Source organism: Drosophila elegans, unplaced genomic scaffold (assembly GCF_018152505.1).
Source record: "Drosophila elegans isolate 14027-0461.03 unplaced genomic scaffold, ASM1815250v1 contig_814, whole genome shotgun sequence".
NCBI lineage: Eukaryota > Metazoa > Arthropoda > Insecta > Diptera > Drosophilidae > Drosophila > Drosophila elegans.
This window is the reverse complement of record NW_024546167.1, coordinates 15,548,639-15,572,199: the sequence shown is the minus strand read 5'-3', so window position 1 is coordinate 15,572,199 and position 23,561 is coordinate 15,548,639. Positions and strand designations below refer to the sequence as shown.

Genomic DNA, 23,561 nt, shown 5'->3' with positions numbered 1-23,561 from the left:
TTTCCTGAGCCAATCAGAATTTTTTAAAATTATTTATGTAAGTATTGTATGTAAGTTAACCTAAATACAGTATTTTACATTAAAAGAACAAAATTATATCGGGTTAATCGGAGAACTTTTTGTAATACATATCATTAGTAAGATAAAAATAGATTTATCTTAGTAATAAATAAATTTTGTGTATTTCTATTTATAAAATATGATATTTTATGAAACATTTGTTAAAAAAACCTATTTTTTCTACTTTTTAAGCTACTTCCGTTTTTGTACCTCTGTTCATAGATAGTTGAAACAGTGCGGAACTCTATGGGAAAGCGGTTAAAATTTATTACCCCTAGTTTTGGTGGCTGTTTGCCATACATCATGACCGTGGCTTTCATATCTCATATCTCAGTTCGCATTTTGCTCGCTGTGGCTGAGCCTGTCGCTTGTGCGTGTGTGCATATGAAATGACATATTTTCGCCTCAGCGTTTGCTACCTGAGCCATCTGAAGCCAAAGCATGGCCATAGTTTTGCCTTTGAGTTGGGCATGGCTATGTCTTCCTTATCGAACAAACAAAGTGACATTTAAGCATAAAATGAAACCGAATGACAGTCCATCAAAGGCTCGTCTATATTTAGCTCAATTTTTATGCATATGAAGTGCCATCAATGAGTCATAGGGGTTGGCTTATATTGGATTGAATTGGATTTGTACTCGACGCAGCCCGAATTTCAAATACTATTGTGCAGTAGTTTCAGGTTTCCCTTTTAGAAGAATACTAATTTGACTGCAACTAAAAAGTAAGTTAATATTACCACAGAATATGGGGATGAAATCCGAACAATAATATCTATTTTCCGATTTAATTCAGCAACGATGCCATGAGTTTAGGCATTTTCAACTCCCTCCGGTATTTTGGCGCCCATGCAAATATGCCAGCCAACATGATTATGTTTAAATAATTTCCGCAACAAAATAATATTTTCTGACAGTTTCCACTTTCTTTATTCAATTTGTATTGTGCATCGATTTTTGCGATTTTATATTAAATTGGAATTGCCCATTTCCAGCGCATCAAATATGTTATTTATTAGTTTTGATTATTTCAATTTTGACCATATTTAATTTGGACTGCATTTTGAGTGCTCTGAGTTTAATTAATATAATTGTGTTCTGAAATATTGATTTTTAGCATGATAAAGTTGAGGTTTAAAGTGGAGTTTTGATTAAATGGAAATGTTGAGATACAGGGCAATAAAGTTTTGGTTTAAAGTAATGATTGTTATTTTGTAAATTGACAATTGCAAAGCCTTTTTATAAGAGTAAATTACATTTAGGCCCAGAACTCTTTAAGTAAATGTTTAAAAGCACGAAACATATTTAAATAATGAGTGGCTTTGGCTGGATTTTTGGTCAGGCTGTTCTGACACATATTTAATCTGTGTCAGGTTTCAACTTTTCGGCTCGCTCTGTAAAACTGTCCAGTGTCAATCAAGGGAAAACTGTTAAAGTGTCAGCCCATAAAGACGAGACACTTTAAGGCAGGGCAGCTCACTGTGACCTCGCGTGCACTTGCATGTAAATGTACATTTTAAGCCTGTCACACTGTGCGTATGGGCAACGCATTTAATGGCCAACCACTGCGTGGGGAAAAGTACGTAAAAAAACGTCGAAAACTTCCATGCAACTCAGTAAAAATGTACACCGCATCAACATTCGCTTGCACTCCCTCGCATCTGAAAAAGCGGAATAAATGGGATCAGCTTCACTGGGCTTTTCGCGTTCGCTACAGAAGCAAGTTCACATTCTGTTTCCCTTTTTGGCATTTCCCATGACAATTTTACGCAGACTGAACTTAAGCGAGAAAAGGAGTTCGAGATGTTGGTACGCATGGTGATTACATTGTAAGCTTATTTACAAACGTTTTTCAGTTAATAAACTCGATTTTATTTAACAAGAATTCTTATTCAGATCGAAAGAGAAGTAAGCCTAGTAGATTTACATTTTTAACTTACCCGATATTATCATGTCGCCGCGTTCCGTAGTCCAGTAGTTTATAGATGCTGGATAGGCCTCAGTATGGCACTCTAGTATTACATCTTGACCCACATAGGCTCCCTCCAGTTGATTGGGAATGGAGAGCATCGGTGGAACTGTAGGTGAAAAAAATTAATTGAATATTTTCAATTTATTATGAAACCCTACTATCGAAATTGCTTTGTTCTTCTCATCACTTTACTTAATCTATCAAGTCTTATTAAGCCCATTCATATAACTTCGTTAGCATTTTGAAACAGGATTTCATAAGGTTGAAACTGTTGCAGTCTGAAAGCTTATTGCTCTTCAAAGTAATCCACTTCCATTATCTTTGAATTGAATCCATTCATCCCTGCCATACCACGACTATACAGTTTTTCCCATACCACTGCCGGAATACGTCACGGACTTTTCATCAGCTCTACGGCTCCATCCGAGTTTTACCGAGAATTTTGCATACCATTTTACGTGAGTTTACAAACTGTTTTTGGATTAAAATGCACTCAGTCATTAAAAGTGCGCCTGGGAGCGAGTGATTGTGTCTGGGACATGAACGTCCATCTGGGCAGGGCGTGTGTGCGTAAATAGCTTTTGTTGCTGGTGTTGCTGATGTTGCTGCTGTTGATACCGGGGGTAAATGACTGTTTGTGGGCGTGGGAAAGCCAGCCCGACGCAGTAACAACAAAAGCTGCTCTGCGAATGGTGAACGCATTTTGGCCACGCACACATCACGGGGGCACAAAATAACACCTGCCGACAAACAAACAAACAAACGCCCACAAACAAAGCGAAACGAGCGCAGTGCATTCAGAATATCGGGACTAGAGATGGCAGCATAATGCTTGATAAATATAAATATTAATATAAACCCAATTCTTAAATTTTGTATTTTATTTACTTTTCGCTATAACTTTATAACCTCAATGTAGGTTATATCCCACCGATAATGGAATAGGCTGTCCATCACTAACACTTTTGGCCCCAGGCAGTGGGACACGCACAGTCAAATTCTCACAGGTAAATTAATTTAACGTGACTGCAGCTTTTGGTCGATTTTGGCCAAGTGCGTGGGCAGTTGGCCACCCATCGCCACCCATTTCCACCCACTGCCCGTCCATCTCCGCTTGGTATGCCAATGTTGAGGACGCGTTGCGGTTATTGCCCCAAAAACTGCATTGGCAACATGCAATGGGGCTCTGAAGTGAGTGGTTGGGAGACAGCCTGCCTTGTTTTGTGTATTTTACGCATTCGTCACAGCAACATTCCCCCATCTCTACCCCTTTTCCACTTCCACTGGCAATTAATATTGCAAGAGAGTTGAGCCCAAAATGGATTTTACGTTATTTTTACCGTTTTACGCACCCCAGGAAAAGCAGTCAGAAAATTCTGTTGCACCGAATTTATTTCATCTGTGATATTGGTTATTCTGAGCGAATGTCATTCAATTTTGAAATTGAAATTAACTAAAAACAAAATTTACCAGAAATACTTAGGCAAAATCAATTTGAACATAACAAAAATATATTGAATGCATAGCAAATGTTGTTTATAATAATTTTTTATTGTCTTGTTTATTTTCTAATAAATTTTAGCAAATTCGGATTTTGTTTTTGTGGATTTCCTATGGTGATTTTGTAGGTAATTCTGTTTTTTTTTTGCTCTAAAGAAATTGTTATTTGGAGCATTTCTTAAAAACTGCCAAACGAAAATTTAATTTAATTCTCTGAAGTTTTTCATTGACCTACATTAGTGACATTGCAAAAAAAAGTGTGTCCTATATTAACGCCAAACATTTTAATGCTGATGAATAAGCAATATAGATCCACCTATAAACTCAGAGGCAAGTCCCTTCTTGGCTACGTGCCTGAGTGCTAGAGCTATCAAGTTCTCTCTAAGCCAGCGGGTCAGTCAGCCAGTCAGTCAGTTAGCCAACTTTGACTGGCTAGCTAAACAGTTGACATTTACTCACATTGCACACGCAGGTGGACCCGTTTGCTAATCGATGGCGGGACTCCGTTGGAGGCGACGCACAGATATGCGGCCATGTGCAGGCGACTCACTTTGGTGATGTGCAGCAGCTCCCCGTCGACCACGTTGACTGCGGGGTTAGGGAATCCCGAATGGGGAATGGGGAAAGGGCAATGGGTTAAGCCAAGTGCAGTGCGCCGGAATAGGGTTGCTTACCGTGCTCCCCGCCAATTAGCATCTCCTCGCCGTCCTCGCGACGCCACATGACGTAGGGCTCTGGATAGCCACGTGCCTTGCAAACCAGCGATACATTCTGACCCTCGCGCACCACCATGTCGTTGCTCGTCAGGCCCTCGACAATCATGGGGGGAACTGTTGAAGAGTAGAAAACATCGAAGGCCAAGGGGTCACGCTCGGGGTCAGGAGACATAGCTGGGTATTGGTTTTCGTACTCACCCACCACCTGCAAGTAGCCCTTCCTGGAGCGCATGGGATCCTGTCGGGAATAAAGAGATTAGGTAGTTGATTCCACGAACTTACTTACAGCACTCGAGCTCACCGTGTTCACTTGGCACATGTACCAACCGCGATCCGTCTCCTCCACCTCCTTGATGTGCAAGTACCACTGCAGCACAAATAATTTTAGCGAATAGAAACATAGTATTAGCCTCAAATTCAAATAAAGTTTTATTATCTATAGGTTTTTGTTTTAAAAAATTTAATGGCTTGTTATACTAACTTTTCAGAAAACAAAGCGGTGTAATTAAATAAAAATCAAATATTTAAAAATTATAGTTTCAAATGGTTGGTTTCATAAATGTACACTAGGAAATAATATAATATTATATACACCCACCGATCGATGGTCATTGTAGGTCAGGCTTATCCGGCTGTTCTGCGAGATGACATTGTGGTGAATGGACAGGATCGTCTGCGTGTCCACTCGAACCCAGGCCACCTTGTAGCCCTTGAGGTTCTCCACCACGCAGGCCATCAAGGCATCTCGGCCAACGGAAACAGTCACATTGGCAATGGGTTCCGCAAATCGCGGAAAATCGGAATCTAAAAGAAACACAAAGCGATGACTCCGATTGTAAACTTTGTAAGCTGAGTCCGTTTCATTAAAAGTTCAACGATCCCTGCCAGCAGATGGAAAAACGCAACAGAACAGATATTTTTCTTGCATCTGGTGGCCGCTGCACTGCGGCACATTGCGCATACGTCCCATGTGACCCTTGGAAAATAAGGAAAAAGGGGAAATGGGAGCTTATTAATTACCATCCTGTGCCGTCTGCTGGCTGTCCAGGCGCGTGTGTTTGCCTGCAAGCGAAAAGAAACGTAATTAAGAGCGTTAGAACATTTAATTAATTTAATATCTCCGTTCAAATTCCAACTGCCCGTTCCATATGGGTTATAAACAAAAATTAATTAGCCACGCCATCCAAACTTGGTCTTGGACCGAAATTGTGTCTGTCGCCATGTTTTGCTGATACGGCAGAAATTTCCTGCTGCGCTTTCAGATTTCTGTTTTTATTTTCATTTATTGCATTCGTTCTATGACAAAAGTTCAAGTTTAATTGTTTCTGGCTGCGTTGGCACTTTTTCCACATTTTCCACGTTTTCCCCAGCTGCAGTGAAAACTTTTACTGTTCAAGCACGGCAGGAAAATGTTGCGCAAAAAAAGGTGAAAGGTGTTGGCCAGGAAATTTTCCAAATAAAAACTTGACGGAAATTGCAAACTAGCGATGCTCTGTTCAACAATTTTGCCCCGAAGCGAATAAAAAATCAAATTTGTTTGTGACTGTTATTTGCAATATCGGGGGGACATTCGTCTTTACCCCTTTACTTTTTTTATGGGCGTTAGACACTTTACAAATGAGTTGCACAAGCGTTCGAGAAATTTGAGCTGGCAGCAAATCGCATTCGCCTTGGAGAAAAAGCTGCAAGCGTTGCTAGTAACATAAAACGGGTAAATTGAAAAACGCTTAAGCATTTTTACAGCTTTTAACACGGCTCCGCATATTGAATTACGTTCACTCCAGCCAGTCCTTCTTTTCAGTTTTCAGTTTACAGTTTTCAGCAGGACAACTGCTACCGTTGCCTGACACTGGCCATTGGCTTACCCATCTGAATTTTGTACTGGCACTTTTCAACTCCACTTCCCCCGGAGCAGCTGCTGCTTATGCCTTTTCAGCTACAACAAAATGCTCAACACGATTTTCGCTGTTGATTTACGTTTTAGCACGTTTTTCGTGCTTTCTTTCGGCAAGGTTCTCTTACTCCCCCTTTTTTGTATGTAGTTTGACCTGACAGACTGCAGTCTCCAGCTTTCAGCCATTTGAATTGTGTTTCACTTTTCCTTTGCAATTTAATGAGCAGCTTTTTATCGCCACCGAGATTTGTCCCTGACTCGTTTGCCCTTAATTCTGCAGGACAGCACCTGCCACACTAAGCTGGGCTAAACATTCCAGCTGAGTAAAATGAACCCCATTTGCACTCGCAATTTATTTGTAAGTATTCTTTTTGCCTTTAATTTGTTATTTAGTCCTTGTGTCAACATGGCTCACAGGCCTCGACTTTCGACTCTGGAATCTGGACGCCAGTCAATCAGTCAGAGTTCCATTCACGTTCTGGCGTCCGAGATTCTTTTTGTCCTGTGTCCACTGCCACATCCACTGCCACGTCCACCTGCACCCATTTGGTCTCTTTGTGCAAACGCAGGCAACCATTCAATTTGTCAGGCTCGACATTTTGGCGGCAGGTCGCCTGCTAAAACCTAAACCGCCACCGCCTTTTGAACTTTGTGCAAACAAAACGCAGCGGGAAATGCCTGAGCTGAAAAGTGCCAGGCACTTTCAATGGACCCCAGCCCTGCGAGCTTAATAGTAGCCAATTTCAATGTGATGAACTGTGTTAATACTCAGTGCAAGTAAAAAATTTTTAGTTGTATATGTTGTATGTTGTATTTACACCCAGTTTTGCATTAAGAGTTTAAAAATAAAACTCAAGTCTCTCAAGCATTTGTTATACCCAACATGCTCAAAAATACCCTAGAACAAAAAAAATATATAAAGTTAAACACACGTTGAAAGCAAACAGGACTCTTTTCGTGATATTTATTTTGTTTTTAGAAAAGGCACTTTAGTGCTCTAAACGTGTAGGTAAATTTAAATCATTTGAATCACTGCATTCGATGGCTCTTAAATATAAACTCTGAAATTTAGACTTCAATGTCGCGCATTCAATATGCATTCAATGCAGTTGTTTTTTGGCTATTGGTAGAGTTAAAGTCCACCAGGTTGCGGTGATGGTAAGTTAGCCAGGCCATAAGCAACCTTCACCTTCCCATTCTCCGACCTAATCTCGACGGTCTCCGCAAACCAAATGGTCGTCATAAACAAAGAACACACACAAAAGAAAACTTTTGGCCAGACGTGCCGCCTACTCGATTTTCGGCAATGCCCGCAAATAAACTTCCGGTACAGTGGTTGCTAATGCAAATAACTGAGTAAAATATTACTTTACTTTACTTTGTGCCAATTGAGATAATCCAGAATTGTTTCAATTAAAAAAAAGAGACTTTGCAACTCAGTAACAACAGGACAATAATTCGTTGTTAATTAAAACGTTGATTATTTGAAGCTGGAAAAGTCAGTCAGACTTATGAAATTTAAAAGTATTAAAGTATTAAATGTAAGAATTTCTTTTGCAAGAATATGTTGGCTGCTTCAAAAATATTTATGCTTGCCATTTGCTCTTCTTTTCCCACTGTAAGCTGCTTAGGTCCTCGCTGAGCTTCTCTTACGTTTCCCTTTTTATGGGCCCATCATTTTTGTTGGCCATTTTTTCCGTTTATTTAGCCAAGGATGCTTTTGGGAGACGGAGGAAGCAAACTCGAGGAATACTTTGGCTGGCCGTTTATTGTCGTTTATTTGTCTTTTTGCCATTTTTATATTTACGCATATAATCGCTTTCAACGCTCGCCGGCACCTTGGGAGATGGAGATGGAAACGGAGATGGGACGTGGGTCTTGACGGGGCTTATAAATATGATGTTATCGCTTTTTATGGTCCACTTTTATTGCCGGCAATCAGTCTTGCGTTTTGTTTGCTGATTGCCTGCCATTATTCAAATGTATTTGTTTAATTCTCGGGGATTGGCAGCCACAAATCATTTTAAATCCGCAATATGTCAACAAATGTTTGGACAACGAGCACATTGCTTCTGTTTTTTTGGTATCACAGATGGTTCTTGGGCGGGTCATTATTGCGGCTTATAGCATCGTCCAAGACACCATTACAAGCACCCACTCGTCCATTTTCTTGCCAACCGCGCTGCCCAATCAGTCTCGAGCTCATAATCACATTGCGTATACGTAATTAGTTTAGCGTTTGACAAGGCGAGCAAATCTTCACCGGCCGCCGAGTCCTATTTAGCATGACCCTCCTCCACCGTACAAACGTTCCACAAACTGATTATACTTGCACTTTGTTGACAAACGAGCTGATTAAATGCCGGCTCTCCGTCATTATGCAATTAACTGGCAACTGACTCTGTAGGCAGCGCTTATTGCCCAACACCCAGCTGTTTCTGTTTCTGTTTCTGTTTCAGTGCATGTGAATGTGCGTGTATAGTATGTGTGTTTAATAAGGTGACCGAAGGCAGTTTGGCCTGTTTACATTAAAGCTTAAGCACCAAAACAAGATGATTATATTAAATTTTGATTACCAAAGGCTTAAACAGAAAGACGAATAATTAACTAGCTTTGGGCGACGCATTAGTTCATATGGTGTAATTAAATGCGCTCTATGAAAGTAAATATCTGTAAATTAAATCTGGTGACGGCAAAGTAATAATAATGACTTATGCACAAACTATTGTTAATTTATCTCTATTGCTTTAAGTATTCCCTAAATAAACTTAAATAGAATCTTCGCTACAAACCCAACTGTTAATCAAAAATGCACACACTATGGCTGGCAGCATATGAAATGCTTTGTGCAAATTGTTTACTTTTTGTCATAGAGTGAATACCAACCAGATTCCCACAAAATCCGACAGAGGGAAACCCAAGCCGTAGAATGCCATGAATTTGTGCACGGCGAGTAGGGGGTGGTGGTGGCACGAAAAAAGTGTCTGAAAATGCAAAGCAAAGCTTTACCCGACGATATATGTACTCGAATGTTCGGGGAAAACAGCGGAGACCGCAGAACAAATTGCAGATGCGGCAAAAGTGCATCTCGCCAGCTTGGCAGCCAAATGAACTCGAAACGAAGCCCAAGTAGACATGCTAAGGAGGATACTTATGTATGTTCCGGCAAAAAATCCCAGCCAGTGAAACAAGTTCTTTGTTCCACGACAAGACAATGGTTCAATTCCAGGTTCGACCTGATCGATGGCGCGCGATACAGAAAACTCATTAAGAACTTTAATTAAATCGAGAGACTGCGAAGAGTGGTAGTGCAGCTGGAAAACTCATTATTCATAACGACACGAAGGCACAGAACTGAAACTGAAAATCTGGGTCCAGCTGCAACAGCTCAAGTCAGCATGCACCCCACAGCATGCTGCACAAGCGCAAAAAATAAAAACAAAATATGTGCGAAAATGTGTCGGAAAGTGAGCGAAAACATAAAACATGCCAGCCAGCTGCAGTCCTGTATCCTTATGACTTATGTTGCCAGCTCGTCGGATACAGGACTCAGATCCTGCGGAGTGGCTGACGGGGTCCTTTAGGTGTTGGCCATGGCTTCAGTCACCTGACAGCAGCTACGCTTAAACAGCGCTTATCATTTTAATAAATGATTGTGACAAACGCAGCAGAATGGATTACGGGCCAACGAGACTATGCAAATATAATTGCGGCTTACTCACTTAAAATGGTGAAAAAAACCAGTATAAAATAGCATAGCATAAAAGTAAGAAAGATGCAAGTTTTGGCAAGCAGGAGTTTATATACCCTTGCAGCTATAAAATTTAAATTTTAATCAAATTTAATCCGTCTATTTAAAATCCTTAGTAATGACTGGCTTCCCGAATCTTATAATATTGTTGTTTTTTTAGGAAATTTTATATCAATATCAACTCAACTTTAAACCTTATAAGTAATGTATTTTAATGTCTTAAGTTTAGATTTTATTTTGGATAATTGACCAATTTTAAATAAAGTTAAAATTTTTGTTAAGCTTTTGAAGTGCAGAAACCCTATTAAAAAGCATTATTAAATATGGTTCTAAAAAAGGTATAGACTCAGAAGACTTTTGAGTACAACCGATTAATGAACGGTAGAACTTCTCCCTGTTTTTGGGTGCAATGAAGTCTACCCCAAATCTGAATTAAATATGCGACTGTCATTCACTCAATTCGTTCACTTGCCAAGCAACACTCACTCAACTCGGCGCTGTGACAGTGGAAAATGAAACTACATGCAAATTGCATGACCATCAAAAGTGCCCGACACTGTGCAGCGCATTACTCATACGCCCCGTCAGCACATCGACGAACGGCGACATCTTGCCAGCGGTAAGGATGGCGAACACAGCGAACAACAGAGCGAAACGAGTCGTAAGTGAATTTATTTCAAACAATTATGTAGCAATTAACAAACAGATGACGGCAATTAAACTTCAACCAGTCGGTGGCTATAAGGGGCCAGAGGGTAAAAGGGTAAAAGGGGAAGTGCCGGGGCAAAGTCGAGTTGTGTCAAGTGCAGCAATCGGCAGCCGGCAGCAGTGAGTTCGTGAGTGTGCTGCATTATTCAAGCAATATTTCATACACTTGCGCGTCGAGAAATGCACTTCGTGTCATCCTACCGTTTATTGCGAGCTGGTTAATTTTTCAATAATTCAATTGCCCACTCTCTCTTCACTTACTGGTGCAGATTACGTATGCGCCGTGTTGTCTTCCGGATGGTGTTGCGTGACTCAAGTGCCTGCCCAGTGGTCGATCATTTTTGATGTACTGAATCGGATTCACGTGTTTTTTTCATAGTTCTAGGCGAAATGAATGACGTGCATTTCCGGCCGCAGAAACCACTCCACAAATTAAGTTGTCAACAATTTCAGCCATATCGCAACGATTTAATCTTCACACCTAAATTATTTACGTACAAAAACCACGTACCACTCCACTCACACACACACTCGTTGGAAAATAAAACCTCCCCTACACACACACACACAAACACACAAGTGCCTTGTTAGCTGACGCTCATGCAATAAAACGTTCAGCTGCTATGTTGTTGTTCTGCTGTTTGAGCCTTTTGTTTAATAAATTATGTAAAATGCGCCAAATTGAATTTGAAATTCATGCAGCCTTTCGCCTGGTTATGGGAATTAAGATATGTCGACAGTCAGACAGTCAGGCATATGGGGGTAAAATGGATTCGAGACACAGCCATTTTGCCAGCCATGAAGTCGCCATTTTCAGTCTGGCACGTACAGACATTTAACATATGCCTTGGCGTTGGGATTGCGGGCCAAATGGCATTGTGAGGTTCGGTTTCGGGCTACGAACTCGTTTAGAATAGGTGTGAATTGTGCTGATTCAATTTAATGAGATAAATATTCAAATTTATTCATATCGCTGAAACGGTTGAACGCATTGTTTTGATTTGTAATTAAATAGACTTTCGACTTTAATAGGTCATTTTACAAACGCTATTTACAGCTTCCATACTCATTGAGTAAAATATTTAGCATGCAAATCGTATTATTTTGTCGCAATGATCGGTAATTATGTTATAACTAATGTATACTCAAAGTGTTTTGGTGGCACAATTTTAAAGCTGGTATAAGCTGGTTGAATCTTTTAATATTGAACTAAGCCTGTGTCAATTTATAAGCATTTTTAATCCAAAGAAAAATGATTAAGAAGAATTGTAAAGTATGAATAAAAGTTGGTCTAAAATCTTTTGTATTTTATATTTTATTTAGCCTGGAAAGCTTTACATCCTGGAAATCTCAACATCCTTTTGAAAAAACCAAAAAAAAACAAACCAAAAGAAAAATTTCTCGAACCATATAAAAACGAATGGGGTCTAGTCTGCAATCGTAAACATAATTTGGCGTCTCGACTCGAATTCGTGGAAATAATAATTAGCGCCTGACTCACAACAAAGGCCCAGTCCGTTCTGTCCCAGAATTATAAATGAAGTGTGAACAAGAGTTTGTGGCTACTGCCTTTTTCGCCAGAGTCCGGCCAAAACAAAAGCGGGAAAAAGTGCGCCTTTCGAGACATTATTAAAAGTTTTTCTTTTCCCCCTTTTGCGGACCTATTTTAGGGGCAGTCATTTACATTAACATCCTTTCATCCTGTGTTGACAAAAATATCAAAATGAAATTGCTGCATAATTTGTTCTTTCCGCCTGGCGTCTTCATTGCTGTTTGCCAAGTGTCTTTGGGGAAACTTTTCTATTAATTTTTGTGGCCGTCATTTGGCGGCCAGCAAAGTGTAAATAAATACAACCAGCTCTGCCCGCTGCTTCTTCGGCATTTCCTTATCTTGCGGACCGTCGAAGCGCAAACTTAAATTAAAATGTTGGCAGGACATTCGTTGAATTATTCAGTAACTTTGCGGACAAACTCTTTGGCTTTTTATTTTGCAGGCAGTTGCCTTCATTAAAGGCAAATGTAAATTTATCCCCCTCTTTTGTTTTGTTTTTTCTTTTTATTTGCGCGACATCTGTTTTAATGTCTTTGAGGGATTCCACGTAAAACAGGCTAAGTGGAGCTCGTTTGGTAATTAAAAATCAACAGTGGAAGGGAAAGGCCTAGAACATAAATATTTATAGCAAATAAAATGTATTTATTACATATTTCTTTCAAAAAGACTTTCCAAACGGAAGCATTACAAACTAAATAAATAATAAACAAAAGCAGTTGGCAAATGGCCACACAACTTGAATATCAACATTAAACTATGCCCAGCTACATATATATCTAAAAAGAAAACCATACAGAATTTTAAATAAAAGATGTATAAATAATTTATCTTTATACCTTGTTTCTTTGCAAGCCCTTGGAGAAGTATCAAATTACCAAATATTTGGGGAGGGCAAAAGTAAATTTCTTTTGGCTCGAAACATTTAACTTAAACTGCCTTAAATTTCAACAGGCTGTCACCGAAGTGCCCGGCAGCAACAGCAGGCATAAAAAATGAATGTCGCCAAGTTGGCTCCAATCTGGCAAGTGGATGGTACGCAGTTTCCAGTCTCCAGTTCCACACTGACTGAGGTGGCAAGGCCAGAAAGTCAAGCAGCCGGCTTTTCACTTTGCCCACTTTTCTCTGTGTGTGTGTGTGTGTGTGTGAGAGTCCGCCGGGCATAATTTCCCAATTGCTGGCTCATGTGCCGCACAAAAACAAACGCACAGACACACAGAAAGTCAATGGGAAATCCCTTTAGCCATCTCTCAACACATCTCTCTTGGCCTGGATTCCCTCTTCAATCAAGCACAATGGGCCGTTGAATCGCTTAAGCGTCTGAATCACTCCCACCGCCCCCCAACCTCCTCAAACACACGCACCCTCCATGAAACAACACTTTGCCACGGTCAGTTACCAGTTACGCACGGGCCACGCCCACAAGACTGCCCCACTTGTTATTTATATTATGGCCACTCACAGTTGTTGGCTCATTGTCATAAATTTTCCCAAGTGTTTGCCGGTCGGCCCATCCGGAAAAAGTGAGAGTTTGGAAAAAGAAAAGATTTCCTTGGCCGTGTTTCTTGTTTGTTTGCCTTGTTTGTCAGTCGCTTGAGGGTCGTTGTTGTAGGGCCAACAAAGGCAGCCCCTTGGCCAATTTAATAAATTCCATAAATGGTTTATGTCCGGCTTCCATTGATGGATGCAGTGTGGTGGTGGTTTGCCAACTAGTTAAGTTATCACTGGATAGGAATTTTGAATTTCCAATGGGAGCCATTGGAAATGGCCCAAAGATTTGTTCTAAGCCAGGCTATTGCTAGTGGAGCTCCAATTATAAGCTGCAACTTTAATGCTCCGCACACTCGTTAGAAAGAGGTTTGCCATTTAATTACACCCCAGGCAAAGTGCGAGCCCCATATTCGTTTTGCACCTCGCCGAGAAAGTTTTCAACACGCCCGAATGGAATGGAAGTTTGAGGTGCTCCATTCAAACATGCTGGAGCAGCCACTAAGCGCATAATCTTGTAAACTTGGCAAAAATGCTCCAAATGCCATAACTAAAATAAGCAAGCAGCCAAGGATGCTCAGTGAAAAGGAGAGGGGGGTGAGTAGGGTTAGGGGGGTGAAACATATTATCCCGGAGGGCGCAACCAGATTCCGAGCATGGCTTCTTTGGCAAAGTTTCTCTGCAATGGTGCTGGTGCAAGTGCTTGATGCAAATTATTTGGCCCGGAGGTTAACTAGGGTCGTTTAGCAAATGCCTAACACACAAAAAGACGCAGCAGGATTAGAGTTGAGCTCGTGCAGAAGCACTTAATTAAGATATGCGGCAAAAAAAAGGACATACAACCAATACAATTGTATCAATTCATCACATGATTGAAAATTGAATTCAAATTAATTTAAAATTAAGGACATCGTTATAGTCTCTCAGTTAGATGCAGGAAATCGTAATATTCTGTTAGTCAGTTACTGTAATACAACAATTTTATCGTTTCTTACAAAACACTAAGTCTTTTATCGGAAATATGAATTTTTGGCATGGAAAAAACTTCATTAAATTAAATTTTTTTATATTAATTCTATTGCATGGAAAAAACTTTATCAAATTTTTTTTTTTTTTAATTCTTTCTTCTTAATAATCTATACAGCATTATAAAATGAATTGCTTAAAGTGTACCCAACTATTTAAAGCAAATAAATCAATACTTAGTAGGTTTATGTTTCTTTTATTATGAATGAAATGGACCTTTTAATAAGTTGTAACTTTATGAGTCAATTTCTCGTGAATTTAAGCACGCATTTCGTGACTCTAAACTCACGAAGTCATCTCCAGAAAAACGCCCACCGTCTTTTTATGAGTCCTGCATGCATTGGCATTCATGAGAGTGAGCCCAGTATTTTTGTGGGCCCATCGCCAGGGTGGTGGGCGGTTGTGGACGGTTGTGGGCGGTTGTGGGCGGCTGAGGATGCTTGTGGGTGGCGATGGGCGGTAACGAGTGCTGCCGGCTAACCACAGTCTGAGCTGCAACTCCAAGCACAACAACAATGACAAGTACAATAAATGCCTTTCAACTGCGGTTTCACATGCACTTGAAGTGGAGTGGCGGCGAATGGAGGAAGAAAGGGGGGTTGACTTGGGGTCAGGGTGCATGGTTTGGGGGGTCCTAGGGTTCGACGGGGGCTGAGGTGCTACGGGGAACTGCTCTGGTGGCAGTGTCATAAGCCTCAAGTGCTATTTGCAGTGAAGTGCGCCATACATCTGCAAAGCATGATAGTTGGGGTGTTTAACCCATCCCCGTCCCTTTGGTTCAGTCTTTGCAAAGCCGTACTTTCCTTGTGCACCATCGAGTTGGGCTGCTCCTAATGAAACTTTATCCCCGAAGTGCTAAAAGTCTTGCCATCTGGCCAGACTCTACCCAGAGTCCAAACATCTGGACTGAATGCAGTTAATGCCAGCATCTGCATCTGCAGCGGCGTAGTATAGAATGCTGGGGTGCCATTAGGTGTTTTCATAGTTAAAGTCAAACAAAAATGTATAAATACCAGTGAAAGCTTAAGAACTCAAACTACAATTGAGCACCTATTTTCCCACAATTACCTAATTGCTCTGTTTCTGACTCGAACAACAAAAATATTTACTCAGCACTTGGACAAGAAACGCAAGGGCGATTCAAAGAAAACATCACCTGCAATTAGTTGGAAATTGGAGCAGGTGGTGGAAAAACAGGATATCCCTTGGCAAAATAGCCTGCAAGCTTCACTCTCGATTTGTGCCAAGGCACTTCAATGTCGGATTCTAATTAAGATTGATGTGTTTATGGTCGACTCTTGCAGCGATTGTGTAGCTAACAACTCCACTACTGCCATTCGTGCCAGAAAGTCACAGTTCGATTTCGTTTTCAACTTTCCACCGTTTGGCTTTTCCTCCTCCTTTTGTATAGTAATTATTGATGAGCTTCGCTTTGACTTTTCTACTCGAGTGTATTAACGTAATTAGCCATCCATCGAAACCGTTAAGCGCTTTCCATTGCTCCACTAAATTCGGTGCACTTAAAGTTCAACTGTGTGTGGCTGCCATCCACTTGACTCTGGTCTCCTTCCTTGCTCCATTTTGTCTGTCTAGTCAATCAAAGTGTCATGAAAGTCTGGCAGTCGATGAACTGATTGATAAGCACAAGAAAAAGGAAGCGTTCGCTCCATTGTCTCGTCAGTGTGGCTGGGTGGGTGTGCGAATGCAAATTGCAGGCAGTGTTCAACTGTTGGTCTGTGCCCGGAATTCAATGGCTACTGTGGTTAACCGCAAGGCCAGGAAAAATGGTTGTCGCCAAGGTGTCTATTGGATACCAAAACATTTTACCTTAAATTGGTTCGGACGAAAGAGAGGTTTTTACCTCTGGTCTGGTAAACAAAATAAGTACTTTAAGCGGAGCCCATTAATTTCTTTCCACTTGTGTGATTCCATTAAAAACCATTGCCAGACATCGAGTTGGTAAAAATATCAATAACAGCAATTACATTTTCTATTAACGAAATCAACTGTGGAAAATACTCAGGCGGTATGTGCTTCCCCCCTAAAAACATCATCCGTGTCTGCCACATCATCATCCCCATGCACATCATCAAAATCAAAATCGTCGACAAAAAAAAAAATCGAAGCCAGGCAGCGGCAATTGCCGAACCGAAGGCAACTCCATTTCCTCCGGCTTTTCCGCGCTGGGAAGTTCATCAAACCGAGCAGGAAAATAGAAAATAAAGCGAGATTGGGGAGTAGGTTGTAGAACTTGGTGAATCGGGCGGGGGCGTACATGTGGTCGTTATTGTTATTGCTTTTCGGCCATCTCCATGGCATTCGCCCTTGCTCCAGCCTCAAATGCATTATGCGTCTGGAAAAACAAAAAAAAAGATTCCCGTAATTTTGGAGTTGTTTTTTTGTGGCTGGTGCTGTTGTTTTTGGCTTCATGCCAAAAACCTCTTCATCATCAAAAAACATGAGAGCCGTCCTGGCCATAGGACCCACTGAAATTAACATAGAGCCAAGGGCGTTGGGGGAGAGATAGTTAGAGGGGATGCTGCACAATTTGCGCCCTGTGGAAGCACCCACCATGTGCGGCAAATGAATGGAAATGCTACTCGCATTGCTGATGAAGTCGGTCTTTGCCGAGAATTCATGGATTCCTGGCTCTCGAGGACCGCTCTTGTTCATGAGGCATTCGGAAGATGGAATTTCACGTTATGCAGCATCCACGAACTAAACAGGGGCGATAGTTTGCATTTCAATAGGTCATTCAGAACATATTTTTAGCCTGATTTGGTTTTTTTTAAAAAGAAAATACCGTAAAGCGCAAAACTCATTAGGTCTAATTTCCAATTAGTGGTTTATGCGAAATATAATTTTATTTTACTGCACACTACATTGAGAGTTCTACATCCTCCTGCAAAATGGTTTATAAAATTTATTATTATTATTATTCAATCTACTCTATTCTACATTAATTAAAATATTGTATTATTAAATCATGCAATTTAATAAGCATTGTATTTAATGGTTAAGAATTTAATTTAGTTTAAAAATACAATTCCATTTTTTTATCAGTGTAAGGAATGTGCATGAAATCGAATTCCTTTATGCGTTGCATAGTTAAATTTTACTGCACACCACATATGAGTTTTAAAATCCTTCTCGAAATAGTTAACATAACGCCATAAACACTTACACTTAAAAACATGCTTTGCGGCATTTGAAAACCCAAATTAAAATGCTCAAGGTTGTAGAAACTCAATCAGGTGCGAAAACTAAAGTGTTTACCAATGGCAGGGAACCGTTACTGAATGCTTTCCGGGCAATTAAATAAACACAATTTTCAAATTGTATTTAAAGTACAAGAGAGCTGGCGCACAGCAACACTTAACCCGAATCAGCTTAGGCGGTAGACGGCTGCTTAGAGAACGAGTCGGCCAGAAAAAAGGCCGCTTAACTTCCGGTCAAATAGCCAGATACATCCACTTGAACTTCAACCTACGAAATCCGCAACCTTCAGCTGGGTCTATGGCCCCAGGACCTTTGGCACGTCCGGCTGCAAAATTTACTTAGCCCGAAAGGAGGCAAAGTGTGAAAAAGCCGACGAAATGTTGTTATCTAAATGCGCGCTCAACTTTTCAAGCGAAAGGATGGCGAGTGAAACACAAAAGGGCGGACCCTTGGACAAAGGATATACCAAACACACTGGCCCAAATACGCCCACATCCACACACAAACACACACACACAGACATTCGCAATGCGCTTATTAAAATCCTTTTAAAACTGTAGCGACTGCCAGCAAGAAAATCAATTAAGTCGAATACACTTCCCCGAGGATAATTGCTTTCGGAACGAGAACTGCCGCCAGCTGAAAACTTTTGTGCGGATGAACATCAGCTTCAGCTTCAGCATCAGCTCCAATAACGAGCTAAGCGAAGCGTTAAGACCTAATGGCAACTTAGGCTATTTCTATGGGCCTTTATCCTTTCGGCCACAAATGGCAATGAATGGATTCTGAAAGAGCTTGTAACTATAAACATAATGCAAATAAATTTTTATGTTATATTTAAATTGCAATTAAAAAGAAAACTCCCTTAAAGACATATACTTTTCTTATTTTAACATTACAATTATGGCCAATACAGGGTAGACACTTAGTCGATCAACCACCAACTATGTTTTCCTTTCGCTTTTATAATTTTCCGGGATAAATTTATATAAAGTGCGCTCTCTAGATTCTTTTCCCCAAAATTGTTTAAAGTTGAACAAGTTGGTTAATTAATTTTGTTGTTTTTTGAGGGACTTCAGTTACGCCGGGAACTTGTGTTTGCCTTCAGCGACTAAGTGATTTGTTAATTTGTTATAATACGGCGGCCAACTGGTTACCGCAATTAGCGATAATGAATGGGCCGCTGCATTCGATTTCAGTAGCCAGCTATTAGTGTAATTGTAGACTTTTAGAGGGGCCAAGAGCCAAAGTGAAATTAGCATGCCCGATGGGCATAATTTGTGAAAAGAAAGCCAAAGTTACACCGAGCAGTTCCTGCACATTTAGAATGCGGGGGCGTGGTCCGAACTCTGATTGCCCCGACGTGTTTACAAGCGTTAAGCGGAGCGCCATTAAATGTTATGGTCGTGTGGCAAACACGAGCCATTGAATGCCGCTGTCGGTTGTCCAACCAGGTGATAAAGTGTCGAATGTGGCTTCTATCAGCAGTGGAAAGTGGAGGTGTTGGCCAGCAGCTAGCCGTCTGCCTCAAGCCCACTGCATTCAACGCTTCAAGCTGAGAACAAAAATTGAAATAGAAAACTTTTTCCGATTGACCAAAGTTGGGCATACCAGAGTTTAATAGCAGTCAGAGGTGTGTGTCACTTTTGGCTAATAAAAAAAAGGGAAAACTTACTGACAGGCAGCCAAAATTACATTCTGATGTGGACACGAACTTACCTGAAAGAGAGGATAAATACCTTGGTTATTAAAAAAGTTAATACTACATTTTAAAATAAATTTGACAATACATTTAAAATTGTTTCTTATTTGTTTGCTTTTTCTAAGGTGTTATATTAAGTCAATAGTTTTATAAGCAATTATTTAAATATAATTAAAAGGTTCTTTATCATTGTGTTGTTACTAAGATTAAACTATTAAACTATTCTTTTTTATGAATATTTTTTCTTAGAATTTTTTTTGCTCTCTATTTTTGGGCTTAAAACACATTAAATAGTGGATAAGATAATGTGGATTTATTTTCTAAAGACATTGTATCAAACCATTTATATTAAACCCATCAAAGACTAACTTTATTAGCTGATTACTTAAATTTTAAGTGTTTTGCTAAGGGGTTTTGTTTTATCTCATTAATACAGATAATAACAAGGTGCAACTGAAACTCCATTGCAGCACCCCATCCACTGGCCATCGCTTGATTTCATTCACTGCCAACGTATTTAAATAAACCGCACCCCGGGGCTACTTAACATGCATTGGGATGGGGATAGTCACTCCGATGGGAAGTGGGTGGGCTGGCCAGGATCAGGATGCGAGTGTTATGCTCTGGGCAACCGCAAGTTTACTGTAGCATAACTTAGAACGAACGGGGAATCGAGGGATGAGGTATCGGTGGTTGGGCGATCGGGGATGGGTTGACCGCAGGAGTTGAACCTGCTGCTGCTTGCGGAAAGCACAAATAAATGGAGCGACCACAGAATGGCCATCCAGGGCAGCAATTAAAAATCCCTCCTGGGGGCAAACAAGCCAGCAGCTAATGCCCTGCCTCATTGAGCCATTAATTTCCAGGCAGGCAAAGGCGAACACAAGGTAAGATGTGCCATCGATGACAGTTTGTAGTGGATGGTGGATAGACGATAGTGGATTGTGGATTTCGGGGCGGTGGGTCAGCAGCCGACAACCTTTGCAATTTGTCCACATCGATTAGTGTCCGGAGTTCATCGTCTCGGATTGACAGAATGACAGCCATGTCCACGTCTATTATTTTCAACTTAACATGGCCCGCGCCTCTGACAATTGGCCAGGACATTAACCCCCTTTACTCCACCGTCTTCTCCTCAAAAAGCCAAAGGGCGCCACAATCCGACTTGCTCACCGCAAAACTGCACAATGGCCGACCTACAACTCACTTCCTTCCGCCGCACGGCGACCACGCCCCACTTTCTCACCCCCTGTCAAGGGCGTTTACCCACCTCCTTTCCCCTTTTCCTTTCCTTTCCTTGCCATTTCTTTAATGTTTGCCCCACCCCCTCCTTTTTTTCTAGCCTGGCCCCTTTTTTACTGTCGTTGAAACGTGTGTCCAGCGGAAATGACAACGACAGTGGCAATTACATTGTTGCATGACACAAATAGTGTTGCCTACAACAAGGAGAACAACAATTGTTAAGATATGGGGGAAAGCTAAAGGATAGGAAAGAAAATTGAAAAGGTAACAAAAGCGACTCTGTTATACTCTATTTCGGTGTTGAGCCAGGAATTTTAATTCTACCAAATCAATGTTCTTTGCTCTTTGTGCTAAGTAATTCAAAACTATTTTATCAAAAATTATAATTAAAAAGCTTAATTTCTTTTTTCCCAATGTGCAATGGCCAACATTTTTAATGCGGTATTTTAAATGTAAACTAACCATTTGGCCTACGTTGCTACGAAAGTTTGACTTTGATGCTGTGGTATTTATTTCAAAAAAGACGAACCATATAATTTCAACAAAAGAATATTTAAATTTTATTTTGCAATTTCGCACGCCAGATTAAATAAAATACGTATATGCTGTCTTTTGCTTACTGAGTAATATACAGACAGCTGGAAAAATATAAAAATATCATGTGGCTGGCTGACAGTGCGTGTGTTGCTGGGTGGCAGAAAAGGTATAAATTTAATTGATGTCATGCCGTTAAAAATGTGGCATTTTTACTCGCTTTAAACGCGTGGCTGCCCGCGTGATGTTTGTTCAATTGTTATCAATTGTCCTTTCGATAGTTGTTGGTCCGTGCCATACGGCGAGTTGAGTCCTGTGTCCAGAGTCCAGTGTGTGTGTGCATGTATATCGTATGTCCTCTGGCCAAACCCATTCGCCATTTACCACAAGCCATTCGCCATTCTCCATTTCCATTGCCATTGCTGTTGCTGTTGCCATGGCCGAGTGCCAAACTAATTGCTACAAATTAGCGCCTTTATGCTCGGCTCAACTGTTTCGAGAATCTGCCAAAGACCACGACTGGCCTGGCTGAGCATTTCCTGACCCTTTGTCAGGACATGGGAGGAACTTGCCCCACTTCCACCTTCTCCCACTTTGTTGTGCGTGTGCAACTCAATTATGCCACAATACACATTAATACAGCGGCTAAATTTGGCTCGATTGTTGACAATTGAGAATGCCCTTTGGTAAAGCACTTCCAAATTTTTCGGGGAAAAAACCCTACTCTGTTAAATTTTTACTAATGATATTGGTAATACATTGTTTGCAAAACAGAAATAAACGCCAATAAAAGAAAATATATCAAAATTTCGAAGTAATCAGCTTAATTAAGTTAATTAAACTTAAAAGTTTTATTTTAGGTGTGCTGAAAAACTTGTAAATTAAATTTAGCTTAAGTTCTGATAGCAAAATTTAATTGTCATCACATCTGAGACTGAAGGATTACAAATTACATGGCAAAGCAATTTAAATTGGTCCAAATAAATCAAAACTATTGCCAATAAAGTCCCCGAAAAACAGAACCAAAGTTCTATCAAATGTATTGGTGTCTGGGGAGATGAAAGTTCCTCGTTGTCAGACAATTTGGGCCACTTAACACCTCGCTGATTGCCAGACGAAGCACAACAAATCGTTTATCCAGAATTACTTTAATTTTAGCATTTTGCTGTGATTTTATTTTTTTACCATTTGCTTTTTAAAAATTTTTTAGAAGCATTTTTTTGCGCCTGTTTGCATATGCTTCAGCTGCTGCTAGTTGTTTTTATACATTTTTCTAGCTTTTGTTGCTGCTGAAGGAAGGCAACATGAACAGACGACAATTTGTGTCGCTCGGTTGTCAGGACAACAACAACAACAATAATAATAACAACAACAACAAGCGGGTAGCGTAATAATAAATGAGAAGTGGAAAAGTTTTGCTGCCGCCGTGCTTATTGTCAAGCTCGGCCAGGCCATAAAAAACCAACTTCAATGGCAATAAGGCGACAAAAAGAGAGCTTGAAAAAAAAGAAGGACGTTGAAAAAAAAAAAAAAGAAAAGCAGCCGGACCAAAAGAACAACGGACAAAACAAAAAAAGCGGACAGAGGAAAAGTTCAAGGCACTGACTTTATAGCTGCAATAATGCCCGTAGACCAACTGGCGTTTGGTGGGTGAGAGGGCCAAAAAAGGTGAGCCACACGCCAGCAACAGCAACAGCAACAGCGAGCCGCAAAACAAAGCCAGTTGCAACCAGTGGGGGGTGGGGTTTGGGTGGTTTTTTTGGGCAGGAAGCAACAAGGCCACGCCGTATCCCGCCGAATGTGTTGAGGCACTTTGGCGAGGTAACGAAATGTAACAAAGTGCCGGGGCGTGGCAATGCTGCATGGGAGGGGGAGGGGGAATTTTGGGTCAGGTTTGTTATGTGGCTTACACCGGAAATTTGTGTTTAGAAGGCCGCCGCCGGCGCTATTCTTGTTGCTCTTTTCATGGCTCCAACGAGGGTAGGGATAAGACTCCCCGAAATGGTCAACTAATTTTAACTTTTTAACAAGATCCGGAAGATTCATCTCAAGCTTATGATTGGCGGCTTAACAATGTGATTACCAAGAAATTTGGGGCCCCAAAAGGTATGATTATTAAGATAGCCATTTTTTGTTTACCCGATACCGAAATTTCCAAAATAACAAGAATATTTAAAGTAGTTGAAGGATTATCAGTTAAC

General features: G+C 40.6%; 1 protein-coding gene across 3 annotated transcripts in view; it reads right to left on the bottom strand.

Annotated features, from left to right (window-relative positions):
- Positions 1-23,561, bottom strand: part of LOC108149461 (neural cell adhesion molecule 2) — a 44,230-nt gene that overhangs the window by 9,495 nt on the left and 11,174 nt on the right. For all 3 annotated transcript variants that reach the window (XM_017277060.2, XM_017277062.2, XM_041710402.1), the window contains 7 exons: positions 5,268-5,309; positions 4,846-5,051; positions 4,549-4,614; positions 4,446-4,485; positions 4,206-4,361; positions 3,991-4,119; positions 2,000-2,137 (listed from right to left, as the gene is read on the bottom strand). In XM_017277060.2, the coding sequence (XP_017132549.1) occupies positions 2,000-2,137; positions 3,991-4,119; positions 4,206-4,361; positions 4,446-4,485; positions 4,549-4,614; positions 4,846-5,051; positions 5,268-5,309 (777 nt within the window). The remainder of the gene's footprint in view (positions 1-1,999; positions 2,138-3,990; positions 4,120-4,205; positions 4,362-4,445; positions 4,486-4,548; positions 4,615-4,845; positions 5,052-5,267; positions 5,310-23,561) is intronic.